At 38.4% G+C, this 20,743-nt stretch overlaps 1 protein-coding gene across 1 annotated transcript in view; it reads right to left on the bottom strand.

Annotated features, from left to right (window-relative positions):
* The window catches only part of COL24A1 (collagen type XXIV alpha 1 chain), a 157,022-nt gene that overhangs the window by 90,348 nt on the left and 45,931 nt on the right, over positions 1-20,743 (bottom strand). The window contains exons 13-19 of the mRNA XM_050901019.1: positions 16,096-16,149; positions 13,492-13,536; positions 8,533-8,586; positions 8,397-8,441; positions 7,937-7,990; positions 6,740-6,793; positions 5,055-5,108 (exon numbers count right to left, since the gene is read on the bottom strand). Coding sequence (XP_050756976.1) covers positions 5,055-5,108; positions 6,740-6,793; positions 7,937-7,990; positions 8,397-8,441; positions 8,533-8,586; positions 13,492-13,536; positions 16,096-16,149 — 360 coding nt within the window. The remainder of the gene's footprint in view (positions 1-5,054; positions 5,109-6,739; positions 6,794-7,936; positions 7,991-8,396; positions 8,442-8,532; positions 8,587-13,491; positions 13,537-16,095; positions 16,150-20,743) is intronic.

The raw sequence follows: 20,743 nt of genomic DNA, 5'->3' as shown, positions 1-20,743 counted from the left end.
GGGTCCTCCAGGGGCTGCAGGTGGATATCTGCTCCACCGTGGACCTCCATGGGCTGCAGGGGGACAGCCTGCCTCACCATGGGCTTCACCACGGGCTGCAGGGGAATCTCTGCTCTGGCGCCTGGAGCACCTCCTCCCCCTCCTTCTTCCCTGACCCTGGTGTCTGCAGAGTTGTTTCTCTCACATCTTCTCACTCCTCTCTCTCTGGCTGCAACTGCTACTCCCCTGTAACTTCTTTTCCCTTTCTTAAATGTGCTATCACAGAGGCGCTACCACTGTTGCTGATGGGCTCAGCCTTGGCAAGCGGCGGGTCCGTCTTGGAACCCACTGCCATTAACTTTATCGGACACAGGGAAAGCTTCTAGCAGCTTCTCACAGAAGCCACCTCTGTAGGCCCCCCCCCCCCGCTACCAAAAACCTTGCCACGCAAACCCAATACACTTATGGTGAAAGCAAGCATCAAATGTGGGCATTTCATACGGGTCAGAAATACCAGATTATGTATTTATTTTAAAATATTCAGGCTTGGTTTTGTGTTACAAGTCCTCCAATAACAGTTAAATGACTAAGGTCTGAGGAACGGGTCTTCTTTCAGGCATGCTTCTAATGATACAAGTGACACTGGGGTTAGGCAAAGCCTGAGCACAGAGGAAAGTCATCAGGAACAACTCTGTGCATTTTGAAAATCAAGTATTCCTAACTTTAAACCTTAGGAAAGAGACTAGTAACTAATAGTCAGTGAAATAATCCTTGTGCAAGAGGAACTCTGTTCTGTTGCAGGAGGATTATTTCACTGTACATTGCTTCTATGCTGCTAACAACTGTGTGCCCATACATATCAAACCACATCTAGACTAAGGCCAGACCAAAAAGGTAAGGCAGAAATTTCAAATTTATTTGCAAGACTACTGTTTCTTCTAAGATGAACACCAAAACCCAAGAGTCAAAGCAGTGCAGGTGTTTAAAATCAAATAAAAAACATTTAAATATTAGCTTGCCTTACTCTAGGCAGACTCAGAACGTTAGAAGTTAAATAATGCCTTGGTAAAGCAACACACATCATGTTTCGTTTATGTGCATGTCTTTTCTAGTGAAGTGTCACCACAGCTCTGCCTGAAAAAGGAAAATCTCCAGGAGGACAAATTCTATGCAAAGTACCTATGAAGGTCTGTGGAAACAGACCAGGACCTAACAGGCACAGACTGAACTATCATAATCATTCTGAAGAAAATATAAAACACAGGAGGGTCACATGAACAAGCATTGTTCAACATTATTAAAGTCAAGGTAAATTGAAAGACGTACTTATGTCAAATTTATGAAAGGACCAGTTAAAGATTCTGTGCAAAGGCAAGCAGAAAGTATAAGCAATTCTACAACAAGAACAGTTCTTCAGATGTATGCCAGAACATGCAATTAATTCAGCTATAAAATTGTCTTTATTTCTATATTTCCTTCAAGTCATTTGCGTGCAAGTTATTTGAAATATAATACTGAAACAGAAGGCTATGTTATCACTGCACTCATGGCATTGTTTGCACAACCCCAAAACATCATGTGATAAAACACACATTAAAAATAAACTTTTTTTTTTTAAATTAACAACTCAAAGCAGCCAGTGATTCACTTACAAAATACATGCCTTTTGGACTGTTAACTATTATTTGAATGTATCCTCTTCCTTTGTAATGCTGTTGCCTTGAGCATGAAACATACCAGCTGAATCCCATATAAGTACCTTCCTGAAAGAATAAGCTAACAACTTCAGATCAAAATACTGCACAGATGAAAAAAGTTCTATTGAAGATAATGACTAATGCTCCCTCTGCTCCAGATGAAACCTATTTATAATACTCAGAGCACATCTGAAGGAAACTATCACCCTCATTCTTGGGGGATAATTAAATGTGATTCGTAGAGCGAAATTTAACTATAAAATATACTGAACACATGTGGAAGCCTGTTAAAACCTTGTCTAATTTCATTCACATTAGCAATAAGCATTACATACTTCATCGTACATAGTAAACACAGGCATTATGGGTTAAAACAGTCAGACCAGCACCTTCCAGTTGTCGTACCAATAAAATAAAGCTCTCTAGAAAGTACAAAGCAGGAAACTGTGTAAACTGATGAAGAATATGCTCCATAAAGCGCTCACTAAAGATATCCAGTGTTTTGTGAGCAGCACGGATTCAGGCACACAACAGACCCTGGCTCTGCAGCAACATACCCAGAAGAGAATTTGGCTTGACACTGCAGGACTTCTGCACTGAAAAAAATGCACTTGGCAGCCAACCCTCGTACAGCCGCCCAGAGACTGAGCATGAGACCTCTGTCCCTCCCTCTACTCACTCCTGCCCATCAGCACTGCAGTTCTCAAATGGACCCTGGCTGTGAGTGGGTGGCTTATTTCAACTCTGATCTGGTGTACCTAGGCTGTACAACTGCAGAGGAAAGATTTAGGAAGCAATTCACTGCTGACATGCCTATAAAAAGGCAAAAACCCAGGAGGATGAATGAAGCCTGCCAGGCCTGCTCCCACTGTTGTGTGCAGATAACTATAGACTTCAGCGGCTGCAGTGCTTGATTTAAAGCAGTTTACACAGGAAGAAAATTAGGGATATGATTGCTTATTCTTTATACTGGAAATGAAATACATACTCAAATGTGTAATTGGAGAGACCAAAGGATGCCCAGTTTCTTATTTCACATGTACTCAAAACAAGCTTGAACATGGGGACAGGGCACATTTATAAATCCCACTGTCTTAGTGTTGGACAAAAGGGAAGAGACATAGTTTGAAGTAGCATCTGATAGGTTCTGCCACTGGGCAGACACAGCCTTGTTCCGTCTGCTCGCAGCAATGCCCAACAAATCCCAACATAGCCTTTTTTTTTTTCTTTTAATAAAATCTTTCCTAAAAGGCATATGGTGTGGGTTGTCATGTCAAAGTATTCCCCATGTAAGACACTAATTCATCACATTCTGCTGTTTCCAGAAACATCAAGGGGAACATGTAGTATAGGATGTAATGTCTGTTTTCTACATGGGGTCACGGGAAGTCTGACCATTCAGATAATGAAATAGGAACAAGGAAAGCAGCCCTGTCTGGCCTGCTAGCTGTCTGTTTTTGGAAGAAGAGACATGATTAGATATATGACAGTAGGCTTTTCTTGTAGGAAAATCTGCACTAACTGCTCATACTTCATATATCCAGTTGTGTCTAAACAGCTTCTGGCAACAACAACTAGCTTATTTTTATAAGACAAAGTAAGAGGGAAATTAAGATACAATCTTCAGTTTTAAGCTGTTTTTTTAATTCCTTTTATTATAGAACTTCTGGAATTTCCAATTTGTTCAAGATCCTGGTATACTGCTGTCCTACCTCCCTTCTATTTCTGTTATTTTGCCATATGGTGACCATGTTTTTATGAAGTAAAAGAAGGCAAAACTTCTTTTACTTTATTTGGACTTGTCTTCTGTGACTAAAGTTAAGAGAAACATTGCTTTGTAGTTTTAAACCTGACATTTTGCAGACAATTATTCAAAGAAAAATACCTGGACACTCAAGCTTTAATTATCTAACAAAGTACTTTATTTGCCTTCTAATGGCTGAAGTAATTCTGCACCCCTGAGCAAACGGAAACGCTGAGCTTTTCAAACAGGAAGTTTTCCCATCCATAGCTGCTCTGAGGATACTAGCCCTGAATGATTAATTTCTCCGCAGGCCCAAAGGTATAGCATGCCTCGGTTGGAATAAGGAACTATGGAAGGACTATCAGGATAGGTGTCAGGGTCACCAGGACACAGGCTTCAAGACCAACAATTTGATATTAACCTGCCACAGGTCTGTCTCCCTTGCTGGAAGCTATACAAAGAGAAGAGACGATGCAAGGATCTCTTTTGCTAACAGTGAAGAGGCTTACAAAATTTAAAATCCTGAGCCACAGAGGGAGGCAGCTGTGAACAGCATGCACAGGCTTTGTGCCTTTTTCATTCTAACTGAAGGGCATGAAAATACCCTCTCCCCATTGACTAAAACATATTGGCTTATTCTGAAAAGACCATCTTGTGTTGATACAATGCATTTCCCAGTGAGTTTTCTCTCAATGAGGGCTCATCTCCAATAAGAAAGTGTGTTCTTTAGGATTTAGAGGAGCTATAACAACAAAGTAATAAAACCCAATAATTTGTTCTTTGAGGATCAGAGGCCTTGGGCTCCTTCTTAAAAAAGGTAGGAATATAGAGCCTTGGTTTGAGGAGATATACTCCCAGTGTTATTGTATCTTGTAAGGCCAGAACAACCATCATTGCTAATATATATCTTCCAGACATATTTAAAAAAAAAAAAAAAAAAAAAATCCATTGGAGGAGGCTGATTAAAAAGAAAAGTCTGAATTTTTTGCTTTTATCTCTCCAGCAAATAGATGTGTGTATGTGTATGTCTTTCCTGTACAGTCCACAGCATTTTTTCCTATAGCCCATGGTATAAATGCCAAAAAGCACCGAAATGGAACAATTCAGAGACTGACTTAGTTTCTGTGTAGATTTCCACAGTACTATACAGTTCTTAGGCAACTGCACAAGTGCTTGCCAATGCTTCCTATGTAACTGGTGTTTATTCTTTGCATTCCTTGCAAATATAGTTATTTTGTAAGAGATAAATATGCAACCAGGCTTGGAAAATCCCATTTGTAAACATGCTGTAGAATTCAAGAATGGAAGTGTGTCTGAGAAATCACATGAGCCTCATTCAAGGTGTAATCCATAACACCTGGATTCAAAGGAGAGCAAATCCTAATCACCTAGGCAAATGAGGAACTACTTTGTATTCAAAGATCCTGTATATTAATATTTTGCAATAAAAAATTATGAGCTAGAATCTTTTGTACTTTATGGAGAAGAATGAATTCTTCGGCTATGACTGAATAAAAACTATTTTCTAATTCAACTAAGACAATAATCTTTTGTGAAGTAAACCCATTTACCTCTGATTTTTGTAATTTAGAACTAAATGACATTCAATTCACCTCTATCAAGCCATTTCTTACCTCAGGTCCTGGAGGACCCAATGGTCCATGGGATCCAGGATCTCCAATTTTCCCCTTAAAAAAATCCGAAGTTAGATTTTTGACGATAATTTATTTTTTTAACAACAGATTGTTATGAAGATTTTAAAAACATCAAAAAGAAAGCCAACAAAAGTGTTGAGATGAGTTTTCCACTAAATAGGAAATTTTATAACTGCCTCTCTTTGGATTCAATTAAGACTAGTTCTCCTTCATATGTCTTTGAAGTCACAACAAAAAATGCAAATTAGCTCTAGACAAATAAAATTGGGAGTTTTGGGATGGTTCAAAGTCATATAAAAAACCTCTTGAAATATATAGCTGTTTTCACAATAAAAACTATATTATTTAGAAGTCCAGGAAGTAACTGTTATGGATATTGGTTTACATACTTACCTATATAGTTTAAGTATCCAATCATGGCCAAAGAAATGGCAGTTTTGTGATTAATAATAGTAAAATTAGGTCCTATCCCCACGTTATAGTGACTACATTACATACAAATACTGACATACCTGAAAACGGACCAAAATATTTATCTAAATTATATCTGTTCTTCCACATTTTTAAAAGTTTGCTGCTGCTGCCATAACTAGGTGTTCCTTGAGCGAAATTAAAGCCTGACCTGGAAAATCTTTTTTAAATTTTTAACATAAATGATTTTATTGTAAATGTATTCTACAAAGTTAAACATTATATTACTTGCAGGACTGAGGTTTCATATCTTAATTTAACATCAGTCAAGAAGCTGGTCACATTCAGTTTGTGCTTAAAATCCACAACTGTTCAGGAATAGGCTAATTCACATGCTTATCTTTAAATGAAAATGCTTATGTCTTTAAAGGCAAAAAGGCCAAGCTCTCCCATCTAAGCTTAAGCAAATTTGTGTAAGTTTTTTGCAGGATTAGTGTTTACATTATAAATGCTCTATAAAAATACAAAGAAAGTATTTTTTTATTGAGTTTAAGGGGCCTATGACATTCATGAGGTCTAAGTAGGTTTATCAGATAGTGGCTTGATTGCACACAAGAAAATTGGGACTAGAGTGATTAACAGCGTTAAGTATTGGCAGCTTTTAATTATACACCGAAGAGAGGCAGATAGTAGTGCTAAAAACAGGTGAGGAAAAAGCCAAGTAACCCTGTGCAATGCCTTTTCTGCCTCAACATTTACAAACCCAGCAGAAGTGGCAGCACTGCATAGATGCCTTTAAAGTGGCTAAAAATCGGTAAATACTGGAATTCATGACTACTCCCATCCCTGGGGAAATGACTGGCCATTATTAATGAGATTTCCCACGCTCTCTCCAAATCCAGCCAGCCCAAATGGTCATCTTGGCAGCTCCCAAAGCTCTCAGTGGATTTCTTTCGAACATTACCAACATGTCTATTCCCTCACAAAGTGACTGTCACAGAATACCTAAAATCGTAAGCACTCCCATATTAAAATCTGACACATATCATGATCTCTGTAATAAAATCTCACATGTTAGGATCTGACTCACTAACCAGTCACTAGAAATAAAAGCAGCTTAGACCTTATTCTTTGTGCATTTTGAATTAGGTAGCTTCTAGATTACATGCAGTGTGAACATAAGATGCAAAGAAGCATCAAATATAACAACATATAGTGATATATTGAGAGCTAAAATAGACGTATAAACTTACTGGGGGTCCTGGCTTTCCTCTGATCCCTGGAGGTCCTGGCAAACCAAGAGCACCCTGAAAAAAGAAAGCTATTAAATGCACATGAAAATGTATTGTTGTGTTATGTTGGAAGCAATAGATTTCACAGAATGTGCTATTTCAGTGACTTCTGATGTACTAGCCAAACAGGAAAGCAGACACTTATTTATGTCAGTTTCATGATATGAAGGAGCATGCCAGACCACGTGCTGCTGCTAACCACAGCTGGCCCAGGTGAGCTGCACATGAACCTCAAGGTTCAAGGGAAAAACATCTTTTACAACAGTTTCTTAGCAGGTTTCAGAACATACTTAATTCTTCTCTTGTTTGATGCATCTCTGAACACATGGTACTGAGAATTCTGCCCATGCCCTTTATTTGTCTTTGTTCACTACTTTCGATAACTAAGTTTTAATTAGCACAGCATTTCTTAAAAATATGTTAATTCAGTGGCATTGTCGTGGTTTAACCCCAGCCAGCAACTAAGCACCACACAGCCACTCCCCACTCCCAGTGCAATGGGGAGGAGGATCGGGAAAAAAAAAAAGTAAAACTTGTGGATTGAGATAAGAACGGTTTAAGAACTAAAGTAAAATAAAATACAATACTAACTAATAATAATAAAAAATATAATAATAATTGTAATGAAAAGGAATATAACCAAAAAAAAGAGAGAAATAAAACCCAAGAAAAGACAAGCGATGCACAATGCAATTGCTCACCACCCACTGACCGATGCCCGAGCAGCGATCCGCCCCTCCTGGCCAACTCCCCTCAGTTTATATACTGGGCATGATGTTCTATGGTATGGAATACCCCTTTGGCTAGTTCGGGTCAGCTGTCCTGGCCATGCTCCCTCCCAGCTTCTTGCACACCTGCTTGCTGGCAGAGCATGGGAAACTGAAAAGTCCTTAACTTAGGATAAGCGCTACTTAGCAACAACTAAAACATTAGTGTGTTACCAACATCATTCTCACACTAAATCCAAAACACAGCACTGTACCAGCTACTAAGAAGAGAGTTAACTCTGGCCCAGCCGAAACCAGGACAGGTATCCAGTAACTTTTACTACTGCAATCTACTTTTATGCAACTGAGTTGTTGCATTTTAAGAGACTCAGAAGCATGATGAAGTTGCTGAAAACGGACAATTTCGTAAAACAATGCAATTATAAATTACCTTGTCTCCTGGGTACCCCTGGTCTCCTGGCTCTCCTGCAAGGCCATGTTCACCCTAAAACACATATTATTTTATACAGACATATGTATGTGGCTTAAAATGGGGTAGTTATCAGAATTATAGAATGAGAAAGATGAATTCCATATTTAGTATTTAAAATTAACACAGATCTCTGAATGACAATGCAAGATGTTGCACTGAAGCAGCCCCTCCAGGAAACCCTATAGACACAGCACTGGATTTGTTATGCCCAGGAGTAAAAGTGCTCTGTCCAGAAGTAAGTTTGTCTAAAGTATCAGATCATGAGACCGAAGTAATTTTAAAAAATAAAAGTCAGAAGAGAAAAGAAATCAAAAGGAAAAAGGGAAGACTTTGTCAAGTACTTTATTTTGCTTAAGATTTAATGAAAGAAGTCTGAAAGAACTACATATCTCTAAGATAATGGAAATATTTAAATCACCTTATCACCTTTCATTCCAGGCTGTCCCACACTCCCTGGGAGACCCTATTAAAATGAAGAAAACAAAAATCCAATGTTTGTCTCTAATTTGGAAACCAGCATAGGCACTGGGCTGTGGGATCATTTAGCACCATACCATGGGCCCTGGAATTCCTGATGGTCCGCTCGGTCCTGCTGGCCCAATGCCTCCCTACGAGACAGGAAGAAAGGTGACTGCATTAAACATTTGATGAAATCGAGTAATTTAAAGACTGGTGACAGAATGTGGCATTTTCTGCACCACAGAGAGAAATAAAAATCTTTTTAAGGCTAATTTCTTGGGGAAAAAAGTATCCATATTATAAGCCCTCCACCTTTACAGTTCCCAAACACATCAGCAGAAACACAAGAAACCAAACTTCCCTCTTTTCCTGTAGATTATGTATTCAAGAGAAGATAGCAGTGCATTAGGCAATGCAGAATAAGGAAGCTTTCTTTTGTACTGCAGCTGCACATTCGGTGGCTATTCCCTCTGTCCTTAGGGTTACATGACATCGCTACTCTGTAAGCATTGAATTTGGCTTAAAGGAATTACTCTACCATGAGTAGTGCCATAAAAAATGACTTTTACTAGGATTTCTTGTCTCTCAGTGACGTCTACAAGTTAAAAAAAAAAAAAAAAAAAAAAAAAAAAAAGAGAGATGGGATTCTTCCAAAATACCAAGCGTGCAAACTTAACTTAAGTTCTGACGGGCATGCTAACTTTTTCTGTTCTCATGTACCTTCAAAGTCCTTACTACATCTCTCCTTTCTGGGATTTATATGGACAGTTTTATGACTTGAAAAAGAAAAGTGAACCAGAAATGAAAAAAATTAAGAATCTTAAAAGATCAACACAGCAACAGCAATAATATTAATGAAAGATAATTAGCTTAAACATAAGAAATTATTTAGCAATAGCTAAAACTATATTACAGAAGGAAAAGTCTATCTACTTGCTGCCTATTCTGTCTCTGGGGAAAAAAAAAGGCAGTGTTATACCTTTGTGGCTACGCAAGAATTTAGCAACAAATATGAATACAGAAATCTTTTGCCACTTGCTGAGAGTGACATAGAAAAGATGAGATGGACACCTACTGATTTCCAGTTCAGCACATTATTCTCTGGAGACTCTTTCAGCAATATTAGCAAAAACCTTCTTCTGCAGCCATCATCAGACTCATGGCTCACTGAAGAAAAGGAAGACGGATGACTTAGCATCTCAATGGTGCTTGGTAAAGCTCCCAGGAAAATTGCCACTCCATATTGCTTTAGCTTTCTATGACTGCTTAAATGATATATTCTGTCATGTTAGCTGATGCCAAGATAAATTGTTTACATTGCTGTCTCTTACTTGTGCTATATATTCTAGTTCAGCAAGGCATTTCCGTATTAATGATACTGTACATTGAAATGCATACTTATCGTAACAATAGCATCGATTGAAAAATCACAGAGGGATACTGAGCTGGGAAATTTAGCTTACAAAAGCAATGGGAAGAAGTTCCAAAACAGCTTTACGAAATTCAAGTTGATGAAACTCCTGTCACAGTCTCCAGAGATATTGGCTGACCTAATTAAAAGCAAAGAACTGGAACTACACAAAAATAAAACTGAAAAATTATCTCACTGATAAGAAAAGGGTTGAATTAGTAAGTCTGTCATTTTTTTAAATCATCCTCCATCTACAACAGCCTCGCTATATGTTAGCACATGCTTATCAGTTTGGTTAAAACTTGCTGATAGAAAACAAAAATTACTTCAGCTACAAAATGCATACCTTTTCCACCATTTCTATGTGACAAGTGAAACTAAAACCTGACAAAAAGATAAGATACCAGAAAAGGAAAACTAATGCTTCCTAGTATTAGGTGGTTGGTTGTTTTTAAAGGAAAAAAAAAAAAAAAAAGTAAAAAGAAAAGCTAGCTCTGATAACTGTAGTTGTAAATTTTCTGAAAGTCTTCATCTTATTAAAACTCATGGCCTTGCAAATCTTGAGAGACTGACTGCTCAGCCAGCCAAAATTCCAAACTTGGCAACAGCTTTATACATTGAAAAAATCATGGAAGGAAGGAATTCTCGGATTCAGCTTGCTGATGCTGCTCACTTTGCCGTTGTTCTCATGAACAAACACAAAAATATAATTAGCTCTTGACACTGCATATAGCTGGGCTGGACAAGCTACTTGAATTAATGCTGCTGGTTTCTGCCACAATAATATATTTAAACTCATGTTCACTATTGCATCTTGTAATAATATAATGTGTTATAATTGACTAAGTATTTTAGAACAAACATTGAGGTCTTTAGTTCTGTACCCAGTTTTGGATGACCACTAGCAGCTGCCTGAATAAGGGCCATGTGAAAACAGAGGCCAGGGTGCACAAGCCCATTTGGAGAGCAGGTGTGGTCAAGGAACAGGGCTGCACCACACAAGCTGTACTTAGGGATGCTGGGGTCACCTGAAATTCCCCTGGGGTCTTGGTGAAATTCTGCTACAGTTTAAAGAGTGCAATGGTCCCTTGTAAAGAAACTCTGGAACAAAGCACAGCTTTTCCAATTATCTTACTGACTGGGAAAGTGGGAATCAGAGTAACTAATATGATGTAATGCAGAGACACAGAGGGGTGCATAATAGTAAATTTTACTGATGATGCCTATACACTGTGTTAGTCTACACAAAAGACTCATGCCACTAGATACTGAAGTCTTTAGCAATACTTTAGCTAGATACTTTAGTGATGTTCCGACCTTATTTCAAAACCCCAACTAGATTTGCTGATGCTTTGGAAGCTTCCAAAGGGTGTTCAGAAATCTGGAGGAAATGTTGCTGGGCCATTTTCCTCAACTGCAAAATCTTACTGTACCAGTAAGGTCTTATCAACCATGGAGAGTTAACTGCCCTGGAGTGGCAATGCTAATGTGTCTTGGCTAAATAAAAGAAGATACCTTTAAAAACCCTAATATATCTGTAAGATCTATTAAGCTGTCGGAAGGATGTACAATGACCCTACCTTTATGGAGCCACATTTCTACATCATAAGCACTTGTCCATACATATTTTTGTTCACACATTTGCCATCCCAAGCACTAAACTCTGTTAAGACCAGAAGCTCATTTGCAAAATTATTTCTGCCACCAAAAAAGTAATTGTTTTTCAGCATATATACATACACCTCAGCTACAATCACACAAGTACAGGGATCAAAGGAGCTCTCTGCTCCTAATTCATTGCAGTCAAATGGAACTGCAGCAGATGATGTAAAGTTTCCAACAGTTCTGGGGGTCAAACTAATTCCAACAAAAGATGTGAATGTCAGTGCACTCCCTGTAAAAGTTCTGTTCCAAATTGTCACATTGTGAAACTAAAAACTATACACAGGAAGAATTCGCTTAGTAATTGTACATAATGAAGAAAGAAGTGTCAGTTTCTATGCTTTACTTTCTTGTCTTTACTTTGAATACAAATTATGTAGAGCACATGGGCACATAATCAATGCTCTTTTACACAGCTGCAACTGTGCAAAAGAGTCCCACATATAAACGAGAGATGGCAGGCCACTCAAATGGAGTTCACAGGCAAAACAATTATTGATTTCATGCTTGTCAAAATCTAAATATGCCATCAAATTCCCCCCCCCCCCGATAGCTGAAATATAACCATAATGAGAGCTATGTACAAGTGGCAAAAGCTTTGGGCTAGTGATTGAAAATAATTTCTATATTTCACAAAAACTTATTGACACTCAATCTCTCTGTATAACTGACTGCAACTCAGCAACATGGCAAATGGAGCTTTGACCATGCAAACATTTATGCTCGTGAATTCTAGGAAGGGCTAAACTGCTGACTGAGATTTAGTCAAAATAATGAGTAACAGTATCTTTTTAGAAGTGATATATAGTAGGCTTTTTTAAAAACCTCAGATACATTTGTACAATTATCAAAATCCTTGAGGTAAAATTCCAAAGACAGTCATGTAAGAAAGAAAAGCAAACTATAACTCAAAGCAAATTCTCAAGAGTGCAACCTCTAGTCTCATGAGTGGTTCAATTGGCTCAAATGTGTTAACTGACAAGAACACAATGAGTCATGTTTGCATGACGAAGGCTGGAAGCCACAGAGGTTCCTTAACCAAGCTTGTGTGTCTTCACTATAGCAATGCCATAACAATCCCAATCAGGCAGGAAGGGATGACTTCTAGGAATATTTTTTGTTATGAACATATCATTAAAAAGAAAATAATAATGGAACTCAACTGTCATACTTCAAAGGAAAAGTTAGATGACCATCAAGATGACCAAACAAACAAGCTTATCAAGAATGTTTCAGATCTCCAGATATCAAAAAAACCCAACCACTGGAGACAATCATGGCTTTCTTAATTCAAGTGTAAACATGCTATTTTCTCCCACATGTTATGAACTATGAACATGGCTGGGTAGCCAGCCTTGATTGAGCCAACATCAAGAAGCAAATCCAGGTCCTCTATCAGTAAACACATGAATTAAAATAAGGGAGTAAGACTACACAATATGAAAGTATGAGTCTTTCCCACCTCCTGTAAGACTCATTCACGTCACAGAGCTTCTCTGGCACAACTGTATTTACACAACTACAGCTTGCAACTCCATAATGAGAATCACAACCTTATTCTAAAAACATTTAAAAAAATTTAAATATGATACTGTATACAAGATAAAGTAATTTTCCTTAGGAATTAATTCTGCTTAGAATTTGGTAGCCATCTACAGCAATGAATGAGGGCTGTGGACGTTAAAACGTTTGGAAGTATTGCACTTTTTCAAAAAGTAATGCTGGCTTTAGGGGTATAAACTAGCAAATTTGCTTATTTCAAATAAAAACCCCAGACACCAGGTCAGAAATAAGCATACAAATCCAAACCAAGTATAGAAGTACTCCATACCAGCAATATGAGAGCAGTTTTGTAGAATGAATCTAAACGAAAATCTGTTTAAATTCCTGGATTCTTGTATTTGCTTTTATTATTTCACAAACATACAAGACAAATATTCTAATGAATCCATATCAAAGTAAGTAATAAAAGTGTACTCACTCTTAGTCCTGGAAATCCAGGAGGACCAACACCACCAACAATTCCCTTCAAAGAAAATGGATTTTAGATTATCTGAATTTTACCATTTTAAAAAAATTCCCAGTGATAAGATAAACAAAAGTGATCTGCAAAGCAAGTCAGTTGGGATTTTTATAGAGAGTTCCTGAAGAATGACAGCTTATCACTGTGTAGGGGAACATGCTTATTAAAATCCCTGATTGTGGAATTAGATCTCAAGATATTTGCATCATAAAATCATTTCTGCTTTACCAAGGAATACGAGATCTGTTACCGTGATATTTAAAGTGGGAAGAAGAAAGAAGAATTTTTTTGGGGTGGAAAAAAACCACCATGAGAATTTATTAAGATTCCTTTGAAAGATAAATAGAACACTGGCTCAGTTCATAGAAAGACCTTTGCAAATTAAAGGCTACACTGTCTTTATGAAAAATTATTTCTTGACACAAACTACAGTATTTGTACTCTATGTAGAAGTAACAAATTCAATGGTACTCTACTACTGCCTCTGTTGCACCCAAGTTTAACTCAGCAGAGGCTAAAATTCTGAACACTGCAGAAAACAGTTGCCAAGTCTCTTTGCCCTGCGCGAAAGTAGCCCTCCAGGTCAGCACACTTCACGCAGAGTGTCCCAACACCTGGGACCTGCTACTCAATGGATCTCATACATAGGGTTCACTGCAGCGCACTGGCACCCACAGTGAAGGGGAATTTTTATGCAAGCAAATCCGAGCCCATTCTGAAGCTGTCCAACAGGGCACGGCTGCTGGGCATGGCACAGAGGACACCTTTGAGCTCTCCTCCCTCCTCTGGTGCCTACGCACCTTCTCCAACCTGCTCCAAACTAACCACAGGGGAAGCTGAATGCTCTAGCAACATCCTCCAAGGCAGACTGACATCCTCAGAGAACTGAGAGGGTGTTGTGGAAATGAAGGATGGCATTACTCTGTTAAGCAGAAGAAATTAGGCATGGAGACAAATGTCATTAGCGTCAAGTCAGCACACGGGAAGAAATGTCTTCCCTTCAAGTTCCTGCCACCACAGGCCTCCCAGGCAGCCCCTGCTCTCCACTGCCAGCTCACAAACAGGCTCTGTAAATATCCCATTAGCATTGCAGCCCCCTGCAGCTGCAGCTCTGGCCCCTTGCCTGAACAAGCCCTGCAGGGTGAGTTTTCGGGGAGGAGGGGAGAGGGGTTGCTGCCTGTCTAAGGCGGCAGTAAGATCAGCAGCTGTCTTGGCAGATTAGAAGGAACTTGTTTGCAAGTGCTTGCATTAAAACAGGCTTCTTTGTAAAGTGCAAGTCTGTAATTTCAGATCCAGGCTTTCTGAGCTTGTCTCTATTAAAGTACTGTTGTTCTGCAGATCTTGTGGAAAGACAATATCTGCTTCATCAGGAATGGAGGGAGACTTGGGGGGAGGGGGGGGGGGGGGGGCGGGAAGGAAGACCAGGAGGGGAAGGAAGAACTAACCTTTTTATGTCATTTGCAAAGCAGCTGGTGACACTCAACCCCTCAGAAGGCTTTCGAGATGAAAAGTACCATACTGACATCACCTGGCATTCCCACAAGGGGAACTGTACCTCAGGGACCAGAAACGCAAAATAGTTTTTTTCTCTGTTCCAAAATGCTGACATCAAACATCGAGAACCCCCCAGCAAAATTCATGTAAGCTTTTCTAAAATAAGTTTCTAAGATGGGCATCAGGAAAGGGCAGGCCTTCAAAAAGGAGACCATCTCTGCCCAGTTGCTGACTCTGGTCCATATCAGAACAACCTTTAGATGCAAACTGATAGCAGTTTCCAAAGGCACATCCAACAATAAAAGCAGATTCAAATCAGCTGCTCTTTTGCCCAGCATTTATTGCTGTTCCCTTGTCTGTCCCAAAGCCCTTTCACTGGTTTCTCATATGAAAGGAAACCTGAGTTTGGAGTCCGCAGCCAGAATTTCCCTACAAATACAGCATGACAGCAAAGCTCCTTTGAGGGCAGCTAGTGAAGTGATGTGACTGTGCCACAGTTTGAACACCATACCACAAGAGCACTTTAGCCTGCACACACTGCCAAGGACAAAGCTGTTATCATACTGATTATAATGGACTAAATGACATACTAGCATAATTGTATTCAGTAACAGTTCAAAGGATGAAATCAACTATCAAATGCATAAGCATACAAAAGCTAGGGTTTTGGCACGCATGTGGAATCGCCTTTTGTTAAGGTGATCTTAGAATAATGGTTTAAATAAACAACGTAAAGTCATATCCAAGGCAAGAATTTTTGAAGACAAAACTTTCATCAGTAATACAATGAGGACAGCAAGACATCTGATTCTCAAGGTAGTCAGCACATGCAGCAGTGCAAACTGTGTTCCCTCAGCAGCTTTCTGGTTCTTTTCTCTCTCTTTTTTATACCACTGCTTATTACAGTACTATCCTAGCAATTTCCATGGAGAAATAACAGTCCAAAATTTTCCTGTGGACTTCAAGACATTGCTTTTGAGGCAAAAGTCTCCTTTCCATTTGGGAGGGGAGTTAATATTGAGTGTTATAAATTTTACCATGTTAATCAACACACAATTTGATACTTACAGGATTCCCATCTGGACCAGGGGGGCCTCTATTTCCCAAGTCACCTGGAAAACCCTAAAGCAGAAGAGAGAATGCTTGTTCTTTATTATCCAAGACATGAAGGGTGGTCTGAACACCGAATTCCTGTAGGTATTATAAATTAGGACATCAGCAAGCAGATTCAGGGAGAGAGATGGAGGAATGGGAGAAGCAGAAAGTTTCAGCTGCACAGTTCAAATGAATAGAGTAGTGGTATTTGTGTGTCTCCTAAAATCATAACCAAAAAAGATATAACTATACACAATGTAAGCACAGGGCAAAATCAGATGACTGAATGCTTTAAGAGCAATATTAAACAAGTATTACTTGAATTGTTTGCTTGGAGTCTCTTTTCCTATTTAGCATTTTTACTTCAAATATTTTTTTTTTCCTGTTACCTACAGCATTCACTAAAACATCTGTCTTTTGTTCTCTTCTTACTCTTCCCCAAATATTAATGGTTGCAGTCTCAGAGTGACACATGTTCATTAGAAATCAAATTTTTCATCTTTCTGGCACAACACTGTCCTTACCAATGTGAACACTTGCCTTAGTCTACATCTAGAGACTGAAACAATAACTCAAACAAGACATGGAAAAGCCTCATTCATTTTATCAGAGTTTTGACTTCAGAGACTAGATTGTCAGGACAGGGAAGAAATCCGACTGGCCAAGTCAAGCGTCGAAGCTTGAAAAAGCTTTCTTGCTCGAGAAGCAAAATGAAATGGAAATCCACCACTTCACTAGCTCTAACCCTTCTTGCTTCCTCTCAGGGTTTCACAGATTGTTTTACTTCTTTCTGATGTTGCCCACTGCAGAAGCACATGAGTTGCTGGGGAAAAGTTGTTTGGGTTTTGTTTTTTTGTTTTCGTTTGGATGTTGTTTTTTTTTTTTTTAATTAGTTTTTATCAGTGTACTATTACCAGGCAGATCTCACTATTTCTCTGGAAGAGCCACATGAAGCTAATAGCAAACTCATGCTGTTTGCAAAATACCAAGCTGGAAAGGGATTCTGCCCAGAAAAAAATCCAAGCTAAGGCGCTCACAGGAAAGAGACTTTTCCTGGAACTGAAAAGCCTCGCACAGTATTAGAGTACTGAGACAACTGAGAGATGCACTGACCTCAAGAAATCAGCCACAAAGCACCAGAGCATTACTAGTCCACCTCCATGGGGAAAAGCAGCACATTCCATCCTTACAATAATTTTTACGTGAAATACTCTTCTTTGTCTTTTCAATGTTTGAATGTCTTTTTACCGCTCCCTGTGTATCAGGAACAGTACTTTGAGGTGTTAACCTTTCACCTCTGTAAAACTGTGTTCAAACCTGCTGCAGGTCAAAGGTACAAATAATTTGGCCTTTGTAATCTACCTTGTTTGGAGGACATCCACAGCTGTCCAGCTCAGGACTTAGTATAGCAGTGTCTTTACTTAATGGAATGGGGGATATGCATCATCATACGATATTATATGAACAGCAGTCAGGAAGACAATATAAAACTGTGGCAAGGAGGTGGAAAAAAACGTATCGTAAACCAAAGCAGCTTAAGCACTGCTTAACCATATTTGGCTTTAGTAATAACTTAAACCAAAATTCTATAAAAGTTAAGGTAACTTTTTATGTGTATATATATATATGCATACACACTGCTAAAACAGTATGTTGAAACAACTTAATAGGCTCTTAATTCCCATCACCATGCATGATACTGTGAATTAATCTGGGACATGCTTAACACTCCCTGTAACATCTTTTGGGTTGATTTTGGTTGGAGTTTTTTTCTGCATTCTCCTGCAAATTCAGGAAAGCAAAAGACAGGAATGCCTCTCACAACAATGAAATTTTTATTCAGGATCTGATCATGGGACTCCCAAATAGGAATCTATGGCCATAATTGTAAGATCTGACAGTACAGATCTTTATATCGTTACTGTCTTATCATTTAAACAGTAGAGGTTCACAGGTTAATGGTAAATAAAGCAGATTTCATTGATTCTCAATCTGTAAACCACTGGCCAAATTTTTGCACAGCTCTGAAAATGTCCTGTAAAATTTCACACATGCAAAATGGGTATTTGACAGTGCCTATGTTGTTAAAAGCTACCAGCTGACAGGATGTAGACAAAGATTAATTTATTACCCTTTCCTTAATAGCATAATATTTAGGTTGTATTGCCTACCATTGGTAGATGTTGGAAGAGGCAGAATTGCCATAACACACATGAATATAAAATTTTTTTTAAAACACACAAAAGAGGCATCAAAAGTGAAATGGAGGATGCAATGTGACAGTTTTACCAGCCACCAGATCATAGATGCAGGTCACAGATGATGGCTTATATACAGCAGAAACCCAGCATAGCATGAGTTACGAAAGGGACAGATTACCCATAGTCATCATAATCCCATTCTCAACAGCATGTGTCTTCTAACTGATGCTGATATCTTAGTAAGTAGAAAAATTAAAGGAAAATGCAACATAGGAAAATGTCAGAAAATGCTAAAATTGAAAGTAATAATAATAATAATAATACTATTGTGCAACAAGTGTTTTATTACATCGATATTATCATTTAACATTACTATAAATCACACAAAGGATGACTACTCATAATTTTAATATAAAACAGAACTCGAACTGTTTTTACAGTTACAATGGACTTGATTAATAAATTCTTGGTATAATTTACAAGGTCTGTTCTGTCACATTGACCGCTGATTGTAACTAATCCCATCTAGAAGAAAACTATGTAAAAACATTCCACCAAATGTGGTTGAACTATCTACGTAAAAGATAGTGTACACTATGCATCGTACTAAGAGGACAGACAATGCATTAAAAATACTGCAGAACTAGCCAAATTTCATATTACAAGCATACAAAAGAAAGAAATTGAATACATATGCTTTTACTATGAAATATTTTATTTAAAGCATATTGTACGCAAAACTAATCTAAAATTCAAACAAACCTTCACTCTATAATCTTCACAATAAAGATTTTGGTAATTGAATATTTTGTTCCATTTCAAATATGCCAGAGATATTACAAATATGAATAACTAGCCAATAAACCTGCTAGGTAGTAGCATTTTGAATTGTAAGTGTACAATCCCTTGTATGATCCACTTCCCTTATACTTTAATATTACTTTCAAAAAATGAGATCATATTTGGGATCTGTTTTCTTTCAGAAGGATCTCTGCCAGACAGTTTTTTTTCCCCGAGTATTATTATTGACAGAAGTTTTGTCCAAATAAATAAGTTGCATCCTAGAAAACAAGGTGAGGAGCCTGACTTCAGGCACCATGCAATTCCCATGCCAAATTTCCTTTAGTGACAGTGCCCTGCCCCAAAGCACCAGTGTTGTTAACTCCGGGACACTGTGTTGAAAGACATTGTCATCACAGCTATCATTGTCTGGGGTTAAAATAACACACATTCTCTAAGCTTGTGATCCAGTAAAGTACTTCAAGCCAGGTTCCCATGTGATTGCTCTCCTGGTTTGGTCCCTATATCAGTAGCCTTTAGCCAAATAAGTACTTCATAGATCATAAAAAGGATTTGGAATGAACCTTGGGATTGAGGAAATTACAACATTACAGAGGAATCAGTACTGAATGAAGGTAATCATGGACTTTGTGCAGAGGTGCTTTTGGTGCTCTGTCAGCTATGTGAAACCTCTCTGAATTGATTTATATAAACAAAGTCCTTATCAGAGCATAGTCTGGCACTGGTAGAAGTTGTGCTCTTATTGTAAATGAAAAATAACTGCTTACCACAGCATGGACAGCACCAACTGTTACTGACTGAAACAAACTACTACACTGGCAATCAGAAGCCTCAGTGAAACCTGCCACTGAGAATGAGATTATAACGCAAAACATGTTTTCAGAGTACCCTGTTATCACCTCCTCTTCCTTTTCCACTCTGAGCACAAGCCTTTGCTTTCCATCCAGGTTGTCTTTCTTCTTAAATGCTGCACGTGACTCACCAGCACAACACGCTGCCAACTACTGCAAAGTACTGATGGCAGAGACCTCTTAATGCCCAACACTCAGATGCACAAAGTAGCATTTGATTCAAATTATAAGCAAACTACAATATGGTCAACAACCACAGGAATACCCTGTCCTGCTAGCTGAATAATTAAAAAACCAGATTCTTATTTTGATTTTATACCTTAACAATTTGATAGCAGCTTCAGAAAGAGCAGTATATCAACTTAATGACACTTTTCTCTGCTTGCCTTTCTTTACATCAAAAGGAACTCTATTGAAGGCTAGTGCCTTTTTTGGCTGGTGTTAGATCACACAGAAAACAAAACATAATTAAACAGAATCCTTCACAACTTTCATAGCGTTCATCCAGGGCCAAATGATGGTAATCACACTACTACTGCTGAACAAGCTTGTTCAACATGCTAGATGAAAGTCATCTGAACTGCTGAGCGCAACTGAGTGCACAACTGGAGAAGGCTATCACAGTTTCCAATCTCAAACCACAAGCAAGTTAAAATTGGAAACTCCTGGATAGCTTCAAAGACCCAAAATAATAAGGTTGCAACAGAAAACAAAACACTTGGCATTGAAGATATACCACAGGAAATATGTAAACCTTGACAATGTATA

This window comes from Gymnogyps californianus, chromosome 8, assembly GCF_018139145.2.
Source record: "Gymnogyps californianus isolate 813 chromosome 8, ASM1813914v2, whole genome shotgun sequence".
NCBI lineage: Eukaryota > Metazoa > Chordata > Aves > Accipitriformes > Cathartidae > Gymnogyps > Gymnogyps californianus.
Note: the sequence above shows the minus strand (reverse complement) of the source record. Positions and strands in the feature narration are given on the sequence as shown.